General features: G+C 47.5%; 1 protein-coding gene across 1 annotated transcript in view; it reads right to left on the bottom strand.

Annotated features, from left to right (window-relative positions):
- Positions 1-23,576, bottom strand: part of SRSF10 (serine and arginine rich splicing factor 10) — a 52,165-nt gene that overhangs the window by 19,162 nt on the left and 9,427 nt on the right. Inside the window, exons 2-3 of the mRNA XM_063954306.1 lie at positions 15,559-15,663; positions 5,905-6,008 (exon numbers count right to left, since the gene is read on the bottom strand). Of these exons, the coding sequence (XP_063810376.1) occupies positions 5,905-6,008; positions 15,559-15,663 (209 nt within the window). The remainder of the gene's footprint in view (positions 1-5,904; positions 6,009-15,558; positions 15,664-23,576) is intronic.

Here is a 23,576-nt window from a genome sequence, read left to right as displayed (position 1 = left end):
TCAGGACATTGGTCCTGCAGCGGGGAAGCAGCTCTGACGCCAAGAAACCGGTAACCGCCCCCAACTCCCATGGTGCAGGTATACTGTTGCCCAAACAGTATACCGAAAATAAAGTTTAAAATAAACGTAAGAAAAAAATAAAATCTGGAGCTCCAGAGAATGTACCATCTACTGATGGCACACTTTTCTAAACTAGCTGTAGGAGGGGGCATAGAGGGGAGGAGCCAGCACACCCAGTTGAAGAAATTTTAAGTGCACCGGCTCCTTTGAACTCCATCTATACCGCATCGTACTAAGTGATTCCCAGTATCCCTTATGGATGCTAGAGCAATTATGGATATTAATCTAGTGTAAAATTGAGCTCACTCTAGCAACCATATAAAAAAATAAGATTTTAAACCTACCGGTAAATCTTTTTCTTGTAGTCCGTAGAGGATGCTGGGGACTCCGTAAGTACCATGGGGATAGACGGGCTCCGCAGGAGACATGGGCACTTTAAGAAAGACTTTAGGATTTGAGTGTGCACTGGCTCCTCCCTCTATGCCCCTCCTCCAGACCTCAGTTAGAGAAACTGTGCCCAGAGGAGACGGACAGTACAAGGAAAGGATTTTTGTTAAACCAAGGGCAAGATTCATACCAGCCCACACCAATCACACCGTATAACTTGTGATAAACTAACCAGTTAACAGTATGAAATTCAACATAGCTTCAGTCGGAAACTGAAAGCAACCATAACATAACCCTTATGTAAGCAAAACTATATACAAGTCTTGCAGAAGCAGTCCGCACTTGGGACGGGCGCCCAGCATCCTCTACGGACTACGAGAAAAAGATTTACCGGTAGGTTTAAAATCTCATTTTCTCTTACGTCCTAGAGGATGCTGGGGACTCCGTAAGGACCATGGGGATTATACCAAAGCTCCCAAACGGGCGGGAGAGTGCGGATGACTCTGCAGCACCGAATGAGCAAACAGGAGGTCCTCCTCAGCCAGGGTATCAAATTTGTAGAATTTCGCAAACGTGTTTGCCCCTGACCAAGTAGCCGCTCAGCACAGCTGTAGTGCCTAGACCTCTCGGGCAGCCGCCCAAGAAGAGCACACTTTCCTAGTGGAATGGGCCTTGACTGATTTAGGTAACTGCAATCTAGCCGTCGTATGAGCTTGCTGAATCGTGGTACAGATCCAGCGAGCAATAGTCTGCTTTGAAGCAGTAGCGCCAACCTTGATGGCTGCATACAGGATAAACAGCGCTTCAGTTTTCCTGACTTTGGCTGTCCTGGCAACATAAATTTTCAAAGCCCTGACTACATCCAGATACTCTGAATCCTCCAAGTCTCGTGTAGCCACCAGCACCACAATAGGTTGGTTCATATGAAAGGATGACACCACCTTAGGCAAGAATTGAGGACGGGTCCGCAATTCCGCCCTATCCATATGTTAAACTAGATAGGGGCTTTTGTGAGACAAAGCCGCCAATTCTGACACTCGCCTAGCCGAAGCGAAGGCCAACAGGACCACCTTCCAAGTGAGATATTTTAACTCTGTCTGAAGTGGTTCAAACCAGTGCGACTTAAGGAAACTCAAAACCACATTAAGGTCCCAAGGCACCACCAGAGGTACAAAAGGAGGCTGAATATGAAGCAGTCCCTTTACAAAAGTTTGTATTTCTGGAAGTGAAGCCAATTCTTTTTGAAAGAAAATGGATAATGCCGAAATCTGAACCTTAATGGAGCCTAATTTTAGGCCCAAATTCACTCGTTTGTTTGTAGAAAGTGAAGGAAACGGCCCAGATGGAATTCTTCCGTAGGAGCATTCCTGGCCTCACACCAAGCAACATATTTACGCCATATACGGTGATAATGTTTAGCTGTCACATCCTTCCTAGCCTTTATCAGAGTAGGAATGACCTCACCCGGAATGCCCTTTTCCGCTAGGATCCGGCGTTCAACCGCCATGCCGTCAAACGCAGCCGCGGTAAGTCTTGGAACATACAGGGCCCGTTGCAACAGGTCCTGTCTTAGAGGAAGAGGCCACAGATCTTCTGTGAGCATCTCCTGCAATTCCGGGTACCAGGCCCTTCGTGGCCAATCTGGAACAATGAGGATTGTCCGAACTCCTCCTTTTCTTATTACTCTCAACACCTTTGGGATGAGAGGAAGAGGAGGAAAACATACACAGAGTGGAACACCTACGGTTTCACTAGTGCGTCCGCCTGAGGGTCTCTTGACCTGACGCAATACCTTTAGCCATCATGTCTATCTGGGGCAGGCCCCACTTGCTTTCAATCTGTGTGAAGACTTCCTAATGAAGTCCCCACTCTCCCGGATACAGGTCGTACCTGCTGAGGAAGTCTGCTTCCCAGTTGTCCACTCCCGGAATGAACACTGCTGATAGGGCGCTTACATGGTTTTCCGCCCAGCGTAGAATCTTAGTGGCTTCCGCCATTGCCACTCTGCTCTTTGTGCCGCCCTGGCGGTTTACATGAGCTACTGCGGTGAGGTTGTCTGACTGGATCAAAACTGGTAAGTTGCGAAGCAAAGTCTCCGCTTGACGAAGGGCGTTGAATATGGCCCTTAGCTCCAGGACGTTGATGTGAAGACAAGTCTCCTGACTTGACCAAAGACCCTGGAAGTTCCTTCCTTGCGTGACTGCACCCCAACCTCGGAGGCTCGCGTCCGTGGTCACCAGGACCCAGTCCTGAATGCCGAATCTGCGGCCTTCTAGAAGGTGGGCACTCTGCATCCACCACAGGAGACACCCTGGCCCTGGGGGACAGGGTGATCAACCGATGCATTTGTAGATGCGACCCGGACCATTTGTCCAGTAGGTCCTATTGGAAGGTCCGTGCATGGAACCTGCCGAATGGAATGGCCTCGTAAGATGCCACCATCTTTCCCAGGACTCGCGTGCAGTGATGCACTGACACCTGTTTTGGTTTCAATAGGTTCCTGACCAAAGTCACGAGTTCTTGGGCCTTTTCTATCGCCAGATACACCCTTTTCTGGTCAGTATCCAGAATCATGCCCAAGAAGGGTAGACGAGTCGTAGGAACCAGCTGCGACTTCGGGATATTGAGAATCCAGCCGTGTTGCTGTAACACCTTCAGTGAAAGTGACACGCTGTTCAGTAATTGTTCTCTTGATCTCGCTTTTATGAGGAGATCATCCAAGTACGGGATAATTGTGACACCTTGCTTGCGCAGGAGCACCATCATTTCCGCCATTACCTTGATGAAAATTCTCGGGGCCGTGGAAAGCCCAAACGGCAACGTCTGAAATTGGTAATGACAATCCTGTACCGCAATTCTCAGGTACGCCTGATGAGGTAGATATATGGGAACATGAAGGTATGCATCCTTTATGTCCAGAGATACCATAAAATCTCCCCCTTCCAGGCTGGCGATGACCGCCCTGAGCGATTCCATCTTGAATTTGAACCTTTTCAAGTATAGGTTCAGGGATTTTAAATTTAAAATGGGTCTGACCGAACCCTCCAGTTTCGGGACCACAAACAGGGTTGAGTAATATCCCCTGCCCTGTTGAAGTGGGGAACCTTGACCACCACCTGTTGAAGATACAATTTGTCGATTGCATTTAACACTATCTCCCGTTCTTGAGGAGACGTTGGCAGAGCAGATTTGAAAAACCGGCGAGGAGGCACCTCTTCGAATTCCAGTTTGTAACCTAGGGAAACAATTTCTATTGCCCAGGGATCCACCTGTGAGTGGGCCCAGATGTGGCTGAAAATTCGAAGACGTGCCCCCACTGGGGCGGACTCCCTTAGTGGAGCCCCAGCGTCATGCGGTGGATTTTGCAGAGGCCGGGGAGGACTTCTGTTCCTGGGAACTAGCTTTTTCTCTCCCCTTAACTCTGGCAAGAAAGGACGATCCACGGCCTTTCTTGTTTCTATTTGATCGAAAGGACTGCATTTGATAATACTGTGCTTTTTTAGGTTGTGAGGGAATATAAGGCAAAAAATTAGATTTTGTCCGAGAGACCTTCCCCAAACAATTCCTCACCCTTGTAAGGTAAAACCTCCATATGCCTTTTTGAGTCTGCATCACCTGTCCATTGTCTGGTCCAAAGGACTCTTCTAGCCGAGATCGACATAGCCTTGATTCTCGAACCTGCATCTCTCATATATAAAGACAGCATCTTTTATATGTCCTAGGGTCAATAGGATGGTATCCTTATCCAGGGTATCAAATTCCGCTGATAAGGTATCTGTCCATGCTGCTACAGGACTACACACCCATGCTGACGCAATAGCCAATCTGAGTAAGGTACCTGAATGTGTATAAATGGACTTCAGGGTAAACTCCTGCTTGCGATCAGCAGGATCCCCGAGGGTAGCCGTATCTTGGGAAGGCAGCGCTACCTTTCTCAGTTCTCTTTCCCTTATACATGTGTACCCGCGTGTCAGGGACAGGGGTTCGGTTCCTCTGTGATATACAAAACATCTTTGATTGCAATAATCATATATCGAATACATTTAGCCACCTTTGGCTGTAATTTTGCATCATCATATTCGACACTGGAGTCAGAATCCGTGTCTGTATCCATGTCAACTATTTGGGATAGTGGGCGCTTTTGGGAGCCCGAAGGTCCCTGCGACATAGGTACAGGCATGGGTTGACTCCCTGACTGTTCCCTAGCTTCAGCTTTATCCAATCTTTTGTGCAATAAATTTACATTGGCACTTAAAACATTCCACATATCCATCCAGTCAGGTGTCAGCGCTGTCGACGGCGACACCACATTCATTTGCTCCTCCTCCCTCGAAAATCCTTCTACCTCAGACATGTCGACACACGTACCAACACACCACACACTCAGGGAACCCTCTTATCTGAGGACAGTTCCCCCACAAGGCCCTTAGGAGAGACCGAGAGAGAGTATGCCAGCACACACCCAGCGCTATAATAACCCAGGACAAAAACACAATATTTATGTTTACCCAGATAGCGCTTTTATACTCAATTCGCCAATTATGTGCCCCCCCTCTACTTTAAAACCCTCGCCACCGTGATCTAAGCAGGGGAGAGTCCGGAGAGCTTCCTCTCAGCGGTGCTGTGGCGAAAAAAAATGGTGCTGGTGAGTGCTGAGGGAGAAGCCCCGCCCCCTCGACGGCAGGCTTCTGCCTCGCTCTAAAATACAAAACTTTGGCAGAGGCTCGTAGGTATATACAGTGGCCGGCTGTATATACCCATCTTTTGCCAGGAGAGGTTTATTTGCTGCCCAGGGCGCGCGCGCCCCCCGCCCCCTTACAGTGACACAGTATGTGAGGTGAATGGGAGCAATGGCGCACAGCTGCAGTGCTGTGCGTTACCTCAGTGAAGAACATTGAAGTCTTCTGCCGCCTCTGATGTCTTCTAACTTCTCATACTCGCGTGGCTTCTACCTTCAAGCTCTGTGATGAGGACGGCGGCGCGACTCCGGGACGGACGGCGAGGATGAGACCTGCGTACCGATCCCTCTGGAGCTAATGGTGTCCAGTAGCCTAAGAAGCAGAGCCTTTCAACTCACAGAAGTAGGTCTGCTTCTCTCCCCTCAGTCCCACGATGCAGGGAGTCTGTTGCCAGCAGGCTCCCTGAAAATAAAAAACCTAACAAAATACTTTGTCAGAAACTCAGGAGAGCCTCTGAAAAGCACCCTGTCTCCTCTGGGCACAGTAGTAAACTGAGGTCTGGAGGAGGGGCATAGAGGGAGGAGCCAGTGCACACCCAGACCTAAAGTCTTTCTTAAAGTGCCCATGTCTCCTGCGGAGCCAGTCTATCCCCATGGTCCTTACGGAGTCCCCAGCATCCTCTAGGACGTAAGAGAAACACTGAATACAAACTGAAGCTCACTTTTATCAGAAGATCTTTTCCGAACCCAAATCCTATTAGCAGTCATTTGTTACTCACTTTTTCGGTCTCCTTGTGCAAACTGAATTTCGATCTGACGCCCACAAATCCATCTTCTATCCAAGCCATACAAAGCATCTTCAGCATCCCGGACATCTTCAAACGTGCTAGCAGTTAAGGTGCTTAAATTTTGTTGATGAAAAAACTAAATAGGCATTTTTTTTCCATTCAATTAAGATATCATTACCGACAAAACTCCAAAAATGACTGTTCAAAGAGTCAAATCTTAACATTTTAGGATGGTTAATGGGTGTATCGCAGAGTCTGTATGCTAAAGGACAATTTAAAAGCGACCACTGCCAAATAGACAAGAAAATGTGAATTTAGAAGTTTTATTAATCAAGTTAGCAACTTTACAGCTGTATGCATCCTTAATCCTGCCCTTCTATCACTATGGCTTCTTGAAAGATGAAAATAAAAGCTCACCAACAGATCTGCAGCTAGCATTACCATGACTTATAGGGACTTCATTAATTAGTATTGTGAATTTCCAGCGGCCAATTCATGGCCTTTAAATTCCAGGATTACAAAAAAAAAAAAAAAAAACACGTGATTACATGCCTCTAAAATCAGAAGACTCCCCACTAGTCTGGTCATGGAGTTGCTACCAAAGCATTCACGCTCAACATCCCAGATATTAACACTTGATGTTATGTTAGCTTTTAAATTGCAAGGGGGATATTCAATTAGCCACGTCAGACATAATCAATAAGCAAAGAATAACACCCACATAAGATGGACAGCTCGTGAAGCTGCAACGTAAAGTCAGCGAGAAAACAATCAGGGGTCCACGAGCAGTGAAAACACATTGATGCCACAGTTTTCAGTTAAACAGGGATTACCGTATAGCATTTCCCTGCGCCGTGAGGATTTTAGCTAGCAATCAGCCTAAATCTCTCTAAAAATGTATAACTACTTTTCATATGGTCACTCTTTGCTTACATTTTATTCCTGAGTGTAATGGTTGGAAGCAGTACTCACATCAGTTGTTAGACAGCAGCATGATTATAGAATGGCTACAAATCATTGCCACTTCACTTAATGGCATTTTGCAGGGCACAGGCAGTGGAGTATTTACCTTACTGCTTAGGGACGATTGCCTTGTTCCTCTTGAATATTTGTGGGGGCAGGGGAGGTTTCTTTCAGTTGTTTGATGAGCACCCATTATTTCTGTACACACCCTCCTCAGCTGGCGAGAGAAATCCACGTAGTGTCACATTTTTGGGTGCCCAAACGCAGAATGCCCAGCGCCAGATTGAATTCAGCTTGAAGCTGTATAGCATTGTTTTCCCCCTTTCGGCTTAATTTAGATATAACTGCTACAAGTTGACATCACAGTTCCGCAGTGGAAATAAAAAATGTTTTTTTTGGGGGGAGCCAACCAGAGCAATTCCAATACCGCTGGAGCACCAATTACTTTTTAAGTGCCCAAACAGGGCTTAGCTGCGAATATTTGCTAATCCAATCTAAAGTCCTGGTTCATGCACCATGGCTCTGCTTCAACCATGTATTTTCACCACCTCAGGAGGCAGTTGAGGTTTCTCCCACTGCTTATGGATACCGACACGGAGCAACAATTGAATTGCTGTTATGTGCCCCCTAGCGGTAGCAGTGGGGGGGGGGGGGGACTTTTTTTTTTTAACCAATTTATCGTTCCTAAAAAGGACATCAGTAGCAAACTAACATACTAGCCATTTGCTAAAGGGATAACCGCACTTAAAAAAAAAAAATTAAAACAAATATAAATATATAAATATATATGTATATGATTATACTCAACGGTAAATCTATTTCTCGTAGTCCGTAGTGGATGCTGGGAACTCCGAAAGGACCATGGGGAATAGCGGCTCCGCAGGAGACTGGGCACAACTAAAAGAAAGCTTTTAGACTACCTGGTGTGCACTGGCTCCTTCCACTATGACCCTCCTCCAAGCCTCAGTTAGGATACTGTGCACGGAAGAGCTGACACAATAAGGAAGGATTTTGAATCCCGGGTAAGACTCATACCAGCCACACCGTATAACTCGTGATACCATATCCAGTTAACAGTATGAAACATAACTGAGCCTCTCAACAGATGGCTCATAACAATAACCCTTTAGTTAACAATAACTATATACAAGTATTGCAGACAATCCGCACTTGGGATGGGCGCCCAGCATCCACTACGGACTACGAGAAATAGATTTACCGGTGAGTAAAATCTTATTTTCTCTAACGTCCTAGTGGATGCTGGGAACTCCGAAAGGACCATGGGGATTATACCAAAGCTCCCAAACGGGCGGGAGAGTGCGGATGACTCTGCAGCACCGAATGAGAGAACTCAAGGTCCTCCTCAGCCAGGGTATCAAATTTGTAGAATTTAGCAAACGTGTTTGCCCCTGACCAAGTTGCAGCTCGGCAAAGTTGTAAAGCAGAGACCCCTCGGGCAGCCGCCCAAGATGAGCCCACTTTCCTCATGGAATGGGCTTTTACTGATTTAGGATGCGGCAATCCAGTCGCAGAATGCTCCAGCTGAATTGTGCTACAAATTCAGCGAGCAATATTTTGTTGGGTGCCTACAGGATAAAAAGCGAGTCAGTTTTCCTGACTCCAGCCGTCCTGGAAATATAATTTTTTTTTAAGGCCCCGACTATGTCCAGTAACTTGGAATCTTCCAAGTCCCTAGTAGCCGCAGGCACTACAATACGTTGGTTCAAGTGAAAAGCTGATACCACCTTAGGGAGAAACTGGGGACGAGTCCTCAATTCTGCCCTATCCATATGGAAAATCAGATAAGGGCTTTTACCTGACAAAGCCGCCCATTCTGACACACGCCTGGCCGAAGCCAAGGCCAATAACATGACCACTTTCCACGTGAGATATTTCAAATCCACAGTTTTAAGTGGCTCAAACCAATGTGATTTTAGGAAACTCAACACCACGTTGAGATCCCAAGGTGCCACAGGAGGCACAAAAGGGGGCTGAATATGTAGCACTCCCTTTACAAATGTCTGAACTTCCAGGCAGTGAAGCCAGTTCTTTCTGGAAGAAAATCGACAGAGCCGAAATCTGGACCTTAATGGAACCCAAGTTTAGGCCCATAGTCACTCCTGACTGTAGGAAGTGCAGAAAACGACCCAGCTGAAATTCCTCTGTTGGGGCCTTCCTGGCCTCACACCACGCAACATATTTTCGCCAAATACGGTGATAATGGTTTGCGGTTACTTCTTTCCTGGCTTTTATCAGCGTAGGAATGACTTCCTCCGGAATGCTCTTTTCCTTCAGGATCCGGAATTCAACCGCCATGCCGTCAAACGCAGCCGCAGTAAGTCTTGGAACAGACAGGGCCCCTGCTGTAGCAGATCCTGTCTGAGCGGCAGAGGCCATGGGTCCTCTGATATCATTTTTTGAAGTTCTAGGTACCAAGCTCTTCTTGGCCCATCCGGAACCACGAGTATCGCTCTTACTCCTCGTTTTCTTATTATTCTCAGTACCTTTGGTATGAGAGGCAGAGGAGGGAATACATAAACCGACTGGTACACCCACGGTGTCACTAGAGCGTCCACAGCTATTGCCTGAGGGTCCCTTGACCTGGCGCAATATCTAGTTTTTTGTTTAGGCGGGACGCCATCATGTCCACCTGTGGCCTTTCCCAACGGTTTACCAACAGTTGGCAGACTTCTGGATGAAGTCCCCACTCTCCCGGGTGTAGGTCGTGTCTGCTTCCCAGTTGTCCACTCCCGGAATGAACACTGCTGACAGTGCTAAGACGTGATTTTCCGCCCCTCGGAGAATCCTTGTGGCTTCTGCCATCGCCATCCTGCTTCTTGTGCCGCCCTGTCGGTTTACATGGGCGACTGCCGTGATGTTGTCTGATTGGATCAGTACCGGCTGGTTTTGAAGCAGAGGCCTTGCCAGACTTAGGGCATTGTAAATGGCCCTCAGTTCCAGAATATTTATGTGTAGGGACGACTCCTGACTTGACCAAAGTCCTTGGAAATTTCTTCCCTGTGTGACTGCCCCCCAGCCTCGAAGGCTGGCATCCGTGGTTACCAGGACCCAGTCCTGTATGCCGAATCTGCGGCCCTCTTGAAGATGAGCACTCTGCAGCCACCACAGTAGAGATAACCCTGTCTCCAAGGACCAGGGTATCAGCCGATGCATCTGAAGATGCGATCCCGACCACTTGTCCAAGAGGTCCCACTGAAAGGTTCTTGCATGGAACCTGCCGAATGGAATTTTGCTTCCTAAGAAGCTACCATTTTTCCCAGGACTCGTGTGCAGTGATGCACCGATACCGGTTTTGGTTTCAGGAGGTCTCTGACTAGAGATGACAGCTCCTTGGCTTTCTCCTGCGGGAGAAACACTTTATTCTGTTCTGTGTCCAGAACCATCCCCAGGAACAGTAGGCGTGTGGTAGGAACCAGCTGTGACTTTGGAATGTATAGAATCCATCCGTGCTGTTGTAGCACTTCCAAAGATAGTGCTACTCCGACCAACTGCTCCTTGGACCTCGCCTTTATAAGGAGATCGTCCAAGTACGGGATAATTAAAACTTCCTTTTTTGAAGGAGTATAATCATTTCTGCCATTACCATGGTAAAGACCCTCGGTGCAGTGGACAGTCCAAACGGCAGTGTTTGGAATTGGTAATGGCAATCCTGTACCACAAATCTGAGGTACTCCTGGTGAGGATGGTAAATGGGGACATGTAGGTAAGCCTCCTTGATGTCCAGGGATACCATGTAATCCCCCGCCTCCAGGCTTGCAATAACCGCCCTGAGCGATTCCATCTTGAACTTGAATTTTTTTATGTATGTGTTCAAGGATTTCAAATTTAAAATGGGTCTCACCGAACCGTCCGGTTTCGGTACCACAAACAGTGTGGAATAGTAACCCCGTCCTTGTTGAAGTAGGGGCACCTTGACTATCACCTGCTGGGAATACAGCTTGTGAATTGCCTCTAGCACAGCCTCCCTGCCTGAGGGAGTTGTCGGCAAGGCAGATTTGAGGAAACGGCGGGGGGGAGACGCCTCGAATTCCAGCTTGTACCCCTGAGATACTACTTGAAGGATCCAGGGATCCACCTGTGAGCGAGCCCACTGATCGCTGACATTTTTGAGGCGGCCCCCCACCGTACCTGGCTACGCCTGTGGAGCCCCCGCGTCATGCGGTGGACTCAGAGGAAGCGGGGGAAGAATTTTGATTCTGGGAACTGGCTGACTGGTGCAGCTTTTTCCCTCTTCCCTCGTCTCTGTGCAGAAAGGAAGCGCCTTTTACCCGCTTGCTTTTCTGAAGCCGAAAGGACTGTACCTGATAATACAGTGCTTTCTTAGGCTGTGAGGAAACCAGAGGTAAATTTTTTTCCTTCCCAGCTGTTGCTGTGGATACGAGGTCCCAGAGACCATCCCCAAACAATTCCTCACCCTTATAAGGCTCTATGTGCCTTTTAAAGTCAGCATCACCTGTCCAGTGTCGGGTCTCTAATACCCTCCTGACAGAATGGACATTGCATTAATTCTGGATGCCAGGTCGGCAAAATATCCCTCTGTGCATCCCTCATATATAAGACGACGTCTTATGTTCGCAAAATAGTATCCCTGTTTGACAGGGTTACAGACCACGCTGCAGCAGCACTATCTGCAAGTCTCAGTCTAGTACCTGAGTGTGTAAATACAGACTTCAGGATAGCCTCCTGCTTTTTATCAGCAGGTACCTTCAAAGTGGCCGTATCCTAAGACGGCAGTGCCACCTTTTTTGACAAACGTGTGAGCGCCTTATCCACCCTAGGGGATATCTCCCAGCGTAACTTATCCTCTGGCGGGAAAGGGTACACCATCAGTAACTTTTTAGAAATTACCAGTTTCTTATCGGGGGAACCCACGATTTTTCACACTTCATTCACTCATTTGATGGGGGAACAAAACACTGCCTGCTTTTTCTCCCCAAACATAAAACCCTTTTTTAGTGGTACTTGGGTTAATGTCAGAAATGTGTAACTTTTTATTGCCGGGATCATGTAACGGATGTTGCTAGTGGATTGTGTATATGTCTCAACCTCGTCGACACCGGAGTCAGACTCCGTGTCGACATCTGTGTCTGCCATCTGAGGGAGCGGGCGTTTTTGAGCCCCTGATGGCCTTTGAGACGCCTGGGCAGGCGCGGGCTGAGAAGCCGGCTGTCCCATAGCTGTTACGTCATCCAGCCTTTTATGTAAGGAGTTGACACTGTCGGTTTATACCTTCCACCTATCCATCCACTCTGGTGTCGGCCCCACAGGGGGCGACATCACATTTATCGGCATCTGCTCTGCCATCACATAAGCCTCCTCATCAAACGTGTCGACACAGCCGTACCGACACACCGCACACACACAGGGAATGCTCTGACTGAGGACAGGACCCCACACAGCCCTTTGGGGAGACAGAGAGAGAGTATGCCAGCACACACCAGAGCGCTATATAATTTAGGGATTAACACTATATTGAGTGAATTTTTCCCAATAGCTGCTTGTATATACAATATTGCGCCTAAATTTAGTGCCCCTCCTCTTTTTACCCTTTGAGCCTGCAAACTACAGGGGAGAGCCTGGGGAGCTGTCTTCCAGCTGCACTGTGAAGAGAAAATGGCGCCAGTGTGCTGAGGGAGATAGCTCCGCCCCTTTTTCGCGGACTTTTCTCCCGCTTTTTTTATGGATTCTGGCAGGGGTATTTATCACATATATAGCCTCTGGGGCTATATATTGTGATATATTTGCCAGCCAAGGTGTTTTTATTGCTGCTCAGGGCGCCCCCCCCCCCCAGCGCCCTGCACCCTCAGTGACCGGAGTGTGAAGTGTGCATGAGGAGCAATGGCGCACAGCTGCAGTGCTGTGCGCTACCTTGGTGAAGACTGATGTCTTCTGCCGCCGATTTTCCGGACCTCTTCTTGCTTCTGGCTCTGTAAGGGGGACGGCGGCGCGGCTCCGGGAACGAACACCAAGGCCAGTTCCATGCGGTCGATCCCTCTGGAGCTAATGGTGTCCAGTAGCCTAAGAAGCCCAAGCTAGCTGCAAGCAGGTAGGTTCGCTTCTTCTCCCCTTAGTCCCTCGATGCAGTGAGCCTGTTGCCAGCAGGTCTCACTGTAAAATACAAAACCTAAAATAAACTTTCTTTCTAGGAGCTCAGGAGAGCCCCTAGTGTGCATCCAGCTCGGCCGGGCACAGAAATCTAACTGAGGCTTGGAGGAGGGTCATAGTGGGAGGAGCCAGTGCACACCAGGTAGTCTAAAAGCTTTCTTTTAGTTGTGCTCAGTCTCCTGCGGAGCCGCTATTCCCCATGGTCCTTTCGGAGTTCCCAGCATCCACTAGGACGTTAGAGAAATATATATATATATATATATATATATATATATATATATATATATATATATATATATATATAATTTTTTTTTTTTTTTTATAAATAAGTTAAAACTAAGGCAAGGATGTAATGAACCCCAAACGATGATGATTTTTTTCTTTTATTTTTTAAAGGGGGCAACCATTTACAAGGCAAGACTCAATTGTTTTGCACGCCCGACCTGTCTAAAGTGATGGAGATTGCGGGGTGTAATTCAATCGTTTATGCGTACTACACACATCAGATGTCCAGTGGGAGCAATTCAATTGTTTTGCGTCCAGAAGTGCCAGGTTTAGCTGCGTAAAATGGCTAAACTCAACTAAAGTTCTGGGCACGATGCAAAAAAAATGCCATTTCGGTGCCAAAACAGGTCACGTTTTGCACATTTCAGATTACCAACTGAAGTGCGTCTCCCCGCAGCTAAGTGCTCTATCTAGTGGTAGCTGCAGAGAAAAACAAATCGAAATCCCTCTATTCCCATCTAACTAGTATATTTTTCACTAAACAATTAAAAAAAAAAAAAAATTCAGTGGGTATACTTAACAGTCCCAAACATCCAGCAATCATTGGTGGTGGGTTTAACTGTAGTGTAAAACTAGCAAAGTAGGCAGTACCATAATTGCAGAAAAATGTGCAGCCAAGCATTGTGGCAATACCTGTGTTACATCGAGCAAGAACACCGCAACCTCCTCCCCCATATGTACATTCCATGCATAGCATGAAATGCAAGTGGAACGACCTCATGGGTGCGATTCAATTGCTTGTGGTGGCACCTGCCGGGTGGCTAAACTAATGAGCCCCTGATGAAGGAATTCAATTTTTGCCCTCCGTTTGAGAGCCCATTAGCCACGGGAAGCGTTCCTTCCCGCAGCTGCATGCGGTGTGATAAATGTGTGCAAAGTCTGGTTTGGGCACACAAACCACTGCTATAGACGGAGTTTGCAGTTTTGAATTGCATAGTCGGGCACCCATTTGTATAGATTCTGAGCAGGGGACAGCACAAAGTGCATCATAAGAAACTAAAATGGCCACTATTATAGTGATGGATGGTACTATCAAATTTCTCACATGAACCATCATATGTGCTCAAAATATGGAAGAATGGCCAGATTCACCATTAACTCTACAGAGCAGTTTTTTTCTTCAACATTTCTAAACCAAACGTTATACCTTTCCCATTAAGGAACCACTTGCAAAAGCTCTCCTGCTTCACATTACCAACAAGTGTGCATGCAGTTATATTAATGACAACATTAAAACCAGCAGTAATGGACATCACATCAATTATGCACTAACAATGCCATGCAACCTATGAGGCACTGTGACTTCCTATTACTAACCTGTCCTCTGACAAATAGTCTATTAAAAGTCATGATTTCAGACTCCATTTTACAACAGTAATTATGACCTGCTGTTTGGCGTTTACGTTGAAACAGTAATATCAGATAAAACTGTGCTAGCCGACCGTAAAAAGTAAAAAAGGATACCAATACCTGATCTCACCTTAGCCTGCATGTAAGCAACCAAACCTACAGCCTACACCAACCTAGTATCAAATTGCGTACTTACACAAAATGGCAAATATGTCTTTGTTTGGCAGGATACATCAAGACTGTAATCTTGGCCACCATTCAACTTCATCTTGATCTTTTATTTCTAAGAGCTTGTAAGAAGGACTTGTCATGGGTTGCTTGCCAATTAACAGATGCTTTTATCTTTTACTTTCAAAAATAAATTTTCCCCTTTGTGAATAAAACGAAGCTTTGACTCCTATTTTGGCTTGTCCTTCTTCCAGCTTTTCTTTTCCCAATTTCCCTTTAATTCTTCAAGCCTGATCATTAAGGGGTCTTTGCTTTGTCTATTGGTATCTACTCTAAAAGGTTCTTTCATTCTTTCTCTGTGGTTCGCCTTTACTGTACAGCTTTACAATTCTGAGATAACAGAGGACACCAGAATTAGGGGACAGAATCAAGGTAAAAAAATATCCATCCAAAACACACAATTTAAAAGCATACAATAGACAATGTTAAGTGTTAGTGGACCATCTAATATTCATTTACTATACAGCTATGATTATGTACAATTGATAAGTATTTTTTTTTTTTTTTTTTTTTGAACACCCACAATAAAATAAGATACCTGGGAAGCATCAGCAGAATACTTTGCAATGCACAGCGAGCAGCGTCAAGTGGATGTGAGCAAATCAATTTGTTTCACTTGGAGTTACCTCTTACACAATCTTTGTTTGCAAACTTCACTTCCCCTCACCAACAGGTTGAAGGAAGAAAGGATATTGAACATAAGCAAAGCCTCTAGGACGACGATTGTAAAAATCAAGTGGGACATAAACGTCAACAATAGGACCATATCGACCAAACTCTCTGCGTATATCTTCAGATCTGAAAGGAAAGTATAATTTAAGTACAGATATGCCAACATGCAAATTGCAAGGAATATTCCTTTATTAGTGTTATATGTACAAAACCTGGTATTGCTATTTAAATAAAAAATACCGTTGAGCTATATATAAACATTGCTACAGTAACCAATCTTTTTCCCCATAAAAAGAATGCATTTTTAGTTAAAAAAACAACAACAAAAAAACTCCAGCCAACATTCATCATCATTGAAGATCAGGTAATGCTTCATTATCAACACTTCAGACACGTGGGAGTCACTCCTTCTGTTATGTATGTCAATTTCTTTCATTCCCCAGGAAGGGGGGGGGGGGGTTCAGTTGTACATGATGTTCAGCTCAGGACCTGCACATAATGCCCACCAGCATTGCAGGTTATCTCCCACCACTGAGGTGCAGGACAAAACTTGAAGTCAACACTACAGTTACTGACCAATGCGTGCGCATCCAAAATTCATAGCGGCTCATTGCATAAAATTCCCCATTGTACAGCCACTAATAAATGAAAAATAAGAATTTACTCACCGGTAATTCTATTTCTCGTAGTCCGTAGTGGATGCTGGGACTCCGTAAGGACCATGGGGAATAGCGGCTCCACAGGAGACTGGGCACAACTATAAAGAAAGCTTTAGGTCTAACTGGTGTGCACTGGCTCCTCCCACTATGACCCTCCTCCAGACTTCAGTTAGGATACTGTGCCCGGAAGAGCTGACACAATAAGGAAGGATATAGAATCCCGGGTAAGACTCACACCAATCACACCGTATAACTCGTGATACAATACCCAGTTAACAGTGACAACAACTGAGCCTCTCAACAGATGGCTCAACAATAACACTTTAGTTAAACAATAACTACATACAAGTATTGCAGACAATCCGCACTTGGGATGGGCGCCCAGCATCCACTACGGACTACGAGAAATAGATTTACCGGTGAGTAAATTCTTATTTTCTCTAACGTCCTAAGTGGATGCTGGGACTCCGTAAGGACCATGGGGATTATACCAAAGCTCCCAAACGGGCGGGAGAGTGCGGATGACTCTGCAGCACCGAATGGGCAAACTCTAGGTCCTCCTCAGCCAGGGTGTCAAACTTGTAGAATTTAGCAAATGTGTTTGACCCCGACCAAGTAGCTGCTCGGCAAAGTTGTAAAGCCGAGACCCCTCGGGCAGCCGCCCAAGAAGAGCCTACCTTCCTCGTGGAATGGGCTTTCACCGATTTAGGATGCGGCAGTGCAGCCGCAGAATGTGCAAGCTGAATCGTACTACAGATCCAGCGAGCAATAGTCTGCTTTGAAGCAGGTGCACCCAACTTGTTGGGCGCATACAGGATAAAGAGCAAGTCAGTCTTCCTGACTCCAGCTGTCCTGGAAACATAGATTTTCAGGGCCCTGACTACGTCCAACAACTTGGAAGCCTCCAAGTCTGTAGTAGCCGCAGGCACCACGATAGGTTGGTTCAAATGAAAGGCTGATACCACTTTAGGAAGAAACTGGGGACGAGTCCTCAATTCTGCCCTATCCATATGGAAAATCAGATAAGGGCTTTTACATGACAAAGCCACCAATTCTGATACACGCCTGGCCGAAGCCAAGGCCAACAACATGACCCCTTTCCACGTGAGATATTTCAATTCCACGGTTTTAAGTGGCTCAAACCAATGTGACTTTAGGAAATCCAACACCACGTTGAGATCCCAAGGTGCCACTGGAGGCACAAAAGGGGGCTGAATATGCATCACTCCCTTAACAAAAGTCTGAACTTCAGGTAGTGAAGCCAGTTCTCTCTGGAAGAAAATCGATAGAGCCGAAATCTGGACCTTAATGGAACCCAATTTTAGGCCCATAGTCACCCCTGACTGTAGGAAGTGCAGGAAACGGCCCAGCTGAAATTCCTCCGTTGGGGCCTTCCTGGCCTCACACCACGCAACATATTTTCGCCATATGCGGTGATAATGGTTTGCGGTTACTTCTTTCCTAGCTTTAATCAGCGTAGGAATGACTTCCTCCGGAATGCCCTTATCCTTCAGGATCCGGTGTTCAACCGCCATGCCGTCAAACGCAGCCGCGGTAAGTCTTGGAACAAACAGGGCCCCTGCTGCAGCAGGTCCTGTCTGAGCGGTAGAGGCCATGGGTCCTCTGACATCATTTCTTGAAGTTCCGGGTACCAAGCTCTTCTTGGCCAATCCGGAACAATGAGTATAGTTCTTACTCCTCTTCTTATTATCCTCAGTACCTTTGGTATAAGAGGAAGAGGAGGGAACACATAAACCGATCGGTACACCCACGGTGTCACTAGAGCGTCCACAGCTATCGCCTGCGGGTCTCTCGACCTGGCGCAATATTTTTCTAGCTTTTTGTTTAGGCGGGACGCCATCATGTCCACCTGTGGCCTTTTCCAACGGTTTACAATCATTTGAAAGACTTCTGGATGAAGTCCCCACTCTCCCGGGTGGAGGTCGTGCCTGCTGAGGAAGTCTGCTTCCCAGTTGTCCACTCCCGGAATGAACACTGCTGACAGTGCTAACACGTGATTTTCCGCCCATCGGAGAATCCTTGTGGCTTCTGCCATTGCCGTCCTGGTTCTCGTGCCGCCCTGTCGATTTACATGGGCGACCGCCGTGATGTTGTCTGACTGGATCAGTACCGGCTGGTTTTGAAGCAGGGGTTTTGCCCGACTTAGGGCATTGTAAATGGCCCTCAGTTCCAGAATATTTATGTGCAGGGAAGTCTCCTGACTTGACCATAGTCCTTGGAAGTTTCTTCCCTGTGTGACTGCTCCCCAGCCTCGAAGGCTGGCATCCGTGGTCACCAGGATCCAGTCCTGTATGCCGAATCTGCGGCCCTCTTGAAGATGAGCACTCTGCAGCCACCACAGCAGAGACACCCTTGTGCTTGGAGACAGGGTTATCAGACGATGCATCCGAAGATGCGATCCGGACCACTTGTCCAACAGGTCCCACTGAAAGGTTCTTGCATGAAACCTGCCGAATGGAATCGCTTCGTAGGAAGCTACCATTTTTCCCAGGATCCGCGTGCAGTGATGCACCGACACCTGTTTTGGTTTTAGGAGGCCTCTGACTAGAGATGACAGCTCCTTGGCCTTCTCCTCCGGGAGAAACACTTTTTTCTGTTCTGTGTCCAGAACCATCCCTAGGAACAGTAGACGTGTCGTAGGGACCAGCTGTGACTTTGGAATGTTTAGAATCCAGCCGTGCTGTTGTAGCACTTCCCGAGATAGTGTTACCCCGACCAACAACTGCTCTCTGGACCTAGCCTTTATCAGGAGATCGTCCAAGTACGGGATAATTAAAACTCCCTTCTTTCGAAGGAGTATCATCATTTCCGCCATTACCTTGGTAAAAACCCTCGGAGCCGTGGATAGACCAAACGGCAACGTCTGGAATTGGTAATGACAATCCTGTACCACAAATTTGAGGTACTCCTGGTGAGGATGGTAAATGGGGACATGCAGGTAAGCATCCTTGATGTCCAGTGATACCATGTAATCCCCCTCGTCCAGGCTTGCAATAACCGCCCTGAGCGATTCCATCTTGAACTTGAATTTTTTTATATATGTGTTCAAGGATTTCAAATTTAAAATGGGTCTCACCGAACCGTCCGGTTTCGGTACCACAAACATTGTGGAATAGTAACCCCGTCCTTGTTGAAGTAGGGGCACTTTGACTATCACCTGCTGGGAATACAGCTTGTGAATTGCCTCTAACACTGCCTCCCTGCCTGAGGGAGTTGTTGGCAAGGCAGATTTGAGGAAACGGCGGGGGGGTGGGGGGGAGACGTCTCGAATTCCAGCTTGTACCCCATAGATACTACTTGAAGGATCCAGGGATCCACCCGTGAGCGAGCCCACTGATTGCTGAAGTTTTTGAGACGGGCCTCCGCCGTACCTGGCTCCGCCTGTGGAGCCCCAGCGTCATGCGGTGGACTTGGAGGAAGTGGGGGAGGACTTTTGCTCCTGGGAACTGGCTGTATGCTGCAGCTTTTTCCCTCTGCCTCTGGGCAGAAAGGACACGCCTTTAACCCGCTTGCCCTTATTGGGCCGAAAGGACTGTACCTGATAATACGGTGCTTTCTTTGGCTGTGAGGGAACATGGGGTAAAAATGTAGACTTCCCAGCTGTTGCTGTGGAAACGAGGTCCGAGAGACCATCCCCGAACAACTCCTCACCCTTATAAGGCAAAACTTCCATGTGCCTTTTAGAATCTGCATCACCTGTCCACTGCCGAGTCCATAACCCTCTCCTGGCAGAAATGGACATTGCACTTATTTTAGATGCCAGCCGGCAAATATCCCTCTGTGCATCTCTCATGTATAAGACTGCGTCTTTAATATGCTCTACGGTTAGCAATATAGTGTCCCTGTCTAGGGTATCAATATTTTCCGACAGGGAATCTGACCACGCAGCTGCAGCACTGCACATCCATGCTGAAGCAATAGCTGGTCTCAGTATAATACCTGTGTGTGTATATACAGACTTCAGGATAGCCTCCTGCTTTCTATCAGTAGGTTCCTTTAGGGCGGCCGTATCCGGAGACGGTAGTGCCACCTTCTTTGACAAGCGTGCGAGCGCTTTATCCACCCTAGGGGATGTTTCCCAACGTGACCTATCCTCTGGCGGGAAAGGGTACGCCATTAGTAACCTTTTAGAAATTACCAGTTTCTTATCGGGGGAAGCCCACGCTTCTTCACACACTTCATTTAATTCCTCAGATGTAGGAAAAACTACTGGTAGTTTTCTCTCCAAACATAATACCCTTTTTTGTGGTACCTGGGGTAACATCAGAAATATGCAACACATTTTTCATTGCCTCAATCATGTAACGTGTGGCCCTATTGGAAGTTACAAAAGTCTCATCGTCGTCGACACTGGAGTCCGTATCCGTGTCGATATCTGTGTCTGCCATCTGAGGTAGCGGGCGTTTTAGAGCCCCTGATGGCTTTTGAGACGCCTGGGCAGGCACAGGCTGAGAAGCCGGCTGTCCCATATTTGGTATGTCGTCAAACCTTTTATGCAAGGAGTCGACACTGTCGCGTAATTCCTTCCACAAAACCATCCACTCAGGTGTCGACCCCGCAGGGGGTGACATCATATTTATCGGCATCTGCTCCGCCTCCACGTAGGCCTCCTCATCAAACATGTCGACACAGCCGTACCGACACACCGCACACACACAGGGAATGCTCTGACAGAGGACAGGACCCCACAAAGCCCTTTGGGGAGACAGAGAGATTATGCCAGCACACACCAGAGCGCTATATAACACAGGGATTAACACTATAATTGAGTGTTTTCCCTTATAGCTGCTTATATCATATAATTGCTGCGCCTAAATTTAGTGCCCCCTCCCTCTTTTTTACCCTTTTGTGCTTGAAACTGCAGGGGAGAGCCAGGGAGCGATCCTTCCAGCGGAGCTGTGAGGGAAAAATGGCGCCAGTGTGCTGAGGAAGATAGCCCCGCCCCTTTTTCGGCTGACCTTTCTCCCGCTTTTTTTATGGATTCTGGCAGGGGTATTTATCACATATATAGCCTCTGGGACTATATAATGTGATTTTTTTTGCCAGCCAAGGTGTTAATATTGCTGCTCAGGGTGCCCCCCCCCAGCAACCATCAGTGACTGGAGTGTGAGGTGTGCATGAGGAGCAATGGCGCACAGCTGCAGTGCTGTGCGCTACCTTGTTGAAGACAGAAGTCTTCTGCCGCCGATTTCCAGGACCATCTTCATGCTTCTGGCTCTGTAAAGGGGACGGCGGCGCAGCTCCGGGACCGAACGATCGAGGTCGGGTCCTGTGTTCGATCCCTCTGGAGCTAATGGTGTCCAGTAGCCTAAGAAGCCCAAACTATCTCCAGTCAGGTAGGTTCGCTTCTTCTCCCCTTAGTCCCTCGTAGCAGTGAGTCTGTTGCCAGCAGATCTCACTGAAAATAAAAAACCTAACATATACTTTCTTTTCTAGGAGCTCAGGAGAGCCCCTAGTGTGCATCCAGCTCAGCCGGGCACAAGATTCTAACTGAAGTCTGGAGGAGGGTCCTAGTGGGAGGAGCCAGTGCACACCAGTTAGACCAAAAGCTTTCTTTTAGTTGTGCCCAGTCTCCTGCGGAGCCGCTATTCCCCATGGTCCTTACGGAGTCCCAGCATCCACTTAGGACGTCAGAGAAATGTCGACTTCCCAGCCGTCGCTGTGGAAACGAGGTCCGAGAGACCATCCCCAAACAATTCCTCACCCTTGTAAGGCAAAACCTCCATGTGCCTTTTAGAATCCGCATCACCTGTCCACTGCCGAGTCCATAATACTCTCCTGGCAGAAATGGACATTGCATTTATTCTAGATGCCAGTTGGCAAATATCCCTCTGTGCATCTCTCATGTATAAGACTACGTCTTTAATATGCTCTACAGTTAGCAATATAGTGTCCCTGTCTAGGGTATCAATGTTATCAGACAGGGAATCTGACCACGCAGCTGCAGCACTGCACATCCATCCTTGTTGAAGTAGGGGTACTTTGACTATCACCTGCTGGGAATACAGCTTGTGAATTGCCTCTAGTACAGCCTCCCTGCCTGAGGGAGTTGTCGGTAAGGCCGATTTGAGGAAACGGCGGGGGGGGGGGGGAGGCGCCTCGAATTCCAGCTTGTACCCCTGAGATACTACTTGAAGGATCCAGGGATCCACCCATGAGCGAACCCACTGATCGCTGAAATCTTTGAGGCGGCCCCCCACCGTACCTGGCTCCGCCTGTGGAGCCCCACCGTCATGCGGCGGACTTGGAAGAAGCGGGGGAGGACTTTTGTTCCTGGGAACCTGCTGCGTGGTGCAGCTTTTTTCCCCTTCCTCTGCCTCTAGACAGAAAGGACCCGCCTTTTCCCCGCCTGTTTTTCTGGGGTCGAAAGGACTGTACCTGATAATACGGCGCTTTCTTAGGCTGTGAGGGGACATGGGGCAAAAATGCTGACTTCCCAGCTGTTGCTGTGGAAACAAGGTCTGAGAGACCATCCCCGAATAACTCCTCACCCTTATAAGGCAAAACTTCCATGTGCCTTTTAGAATCTGCATCCCCTGTCCACTGCCGAGTCCATAAGCCTCTCCTAGCAGAAATGGACAATGCACTTATTCTAGATGCCAGCCGGCAGATCTCCGTCTGTGCATCTCTCATGTACAAGACTGAGTCTTTTATATGCTTTACGGTTAGCAATATAGTGTCCCTGTCCAGGGTGTCAATGTTTTCCGACAGGGAATCTGACCAAGCAGCAGCAGCACTGCACATCCACGCTGAAGCAATAGCTGGTCTCAGTATAACACCAGTGTGTGTATATATAGACTTTAGGATAGCCTCCTGCTTTCTATCAGCAGGTTCCTTTAGGGCGGCCGTATCCGGAGACGGTAGTGCCACCTTTTTAGACAAACGTGTGAGCGCTTTATCCACCCTATGGGGAGTTTCCCAACGTGACCTATCCTCTGGCGAGAAAGGGAACGCCATTAATAATTTTTTTGAAATCACCAATTTTTTATCAGGGAAAGCCCACGCTTCTTCACACACTTCATTTAATTCTTCAGATGGGGGAAAAACTATTGGTAGTTTTTTCTCCCCAAACATAATACCCTTTTTTGAGGTACCTGGGTTTATATCAGAAAATAAGAATTTACTTACCGATAATTCTATTTCTCGGAGTCCGTAGTGGATGCTGGGGTTCCTGAAAGGACCATGGGGAATAGCGGCTCCGCAGGAGACAGGGCACAAAAGTAAAGCTTTCCGATCAGGTGGTGTGCACTGGCTCCTCCCCCTATGACCCTCCTCCAAGCCAGTTAGGTACTGTGCCCGGACGAGCGTACACAATAAGGGAGGAATTTTGAATCCCGGGTAAGACTCATACCAGCCACA

The sequence above is a fragment of the Pseudophryne corroboree genome, chromosome 2, assembly GCF_028390025.1.
Source record: "Pseudophryne corroboree isolate aPseCor3 chromosome 2, aPseCor3.hap2, whole genome shotgun sequence".
Taxonomy (NCBI): Eukaryota; Metazoa; Chordata; class Amphibia; order Anura; family Myobatrachidae; genus Pseudophryne; species Pseudophryne corroboree.
The sequence above is the reverse complement of the archived record's forward strand: the minus strand, read 5'-3'. Positions and strand labels throughout refer to the sequence as shown.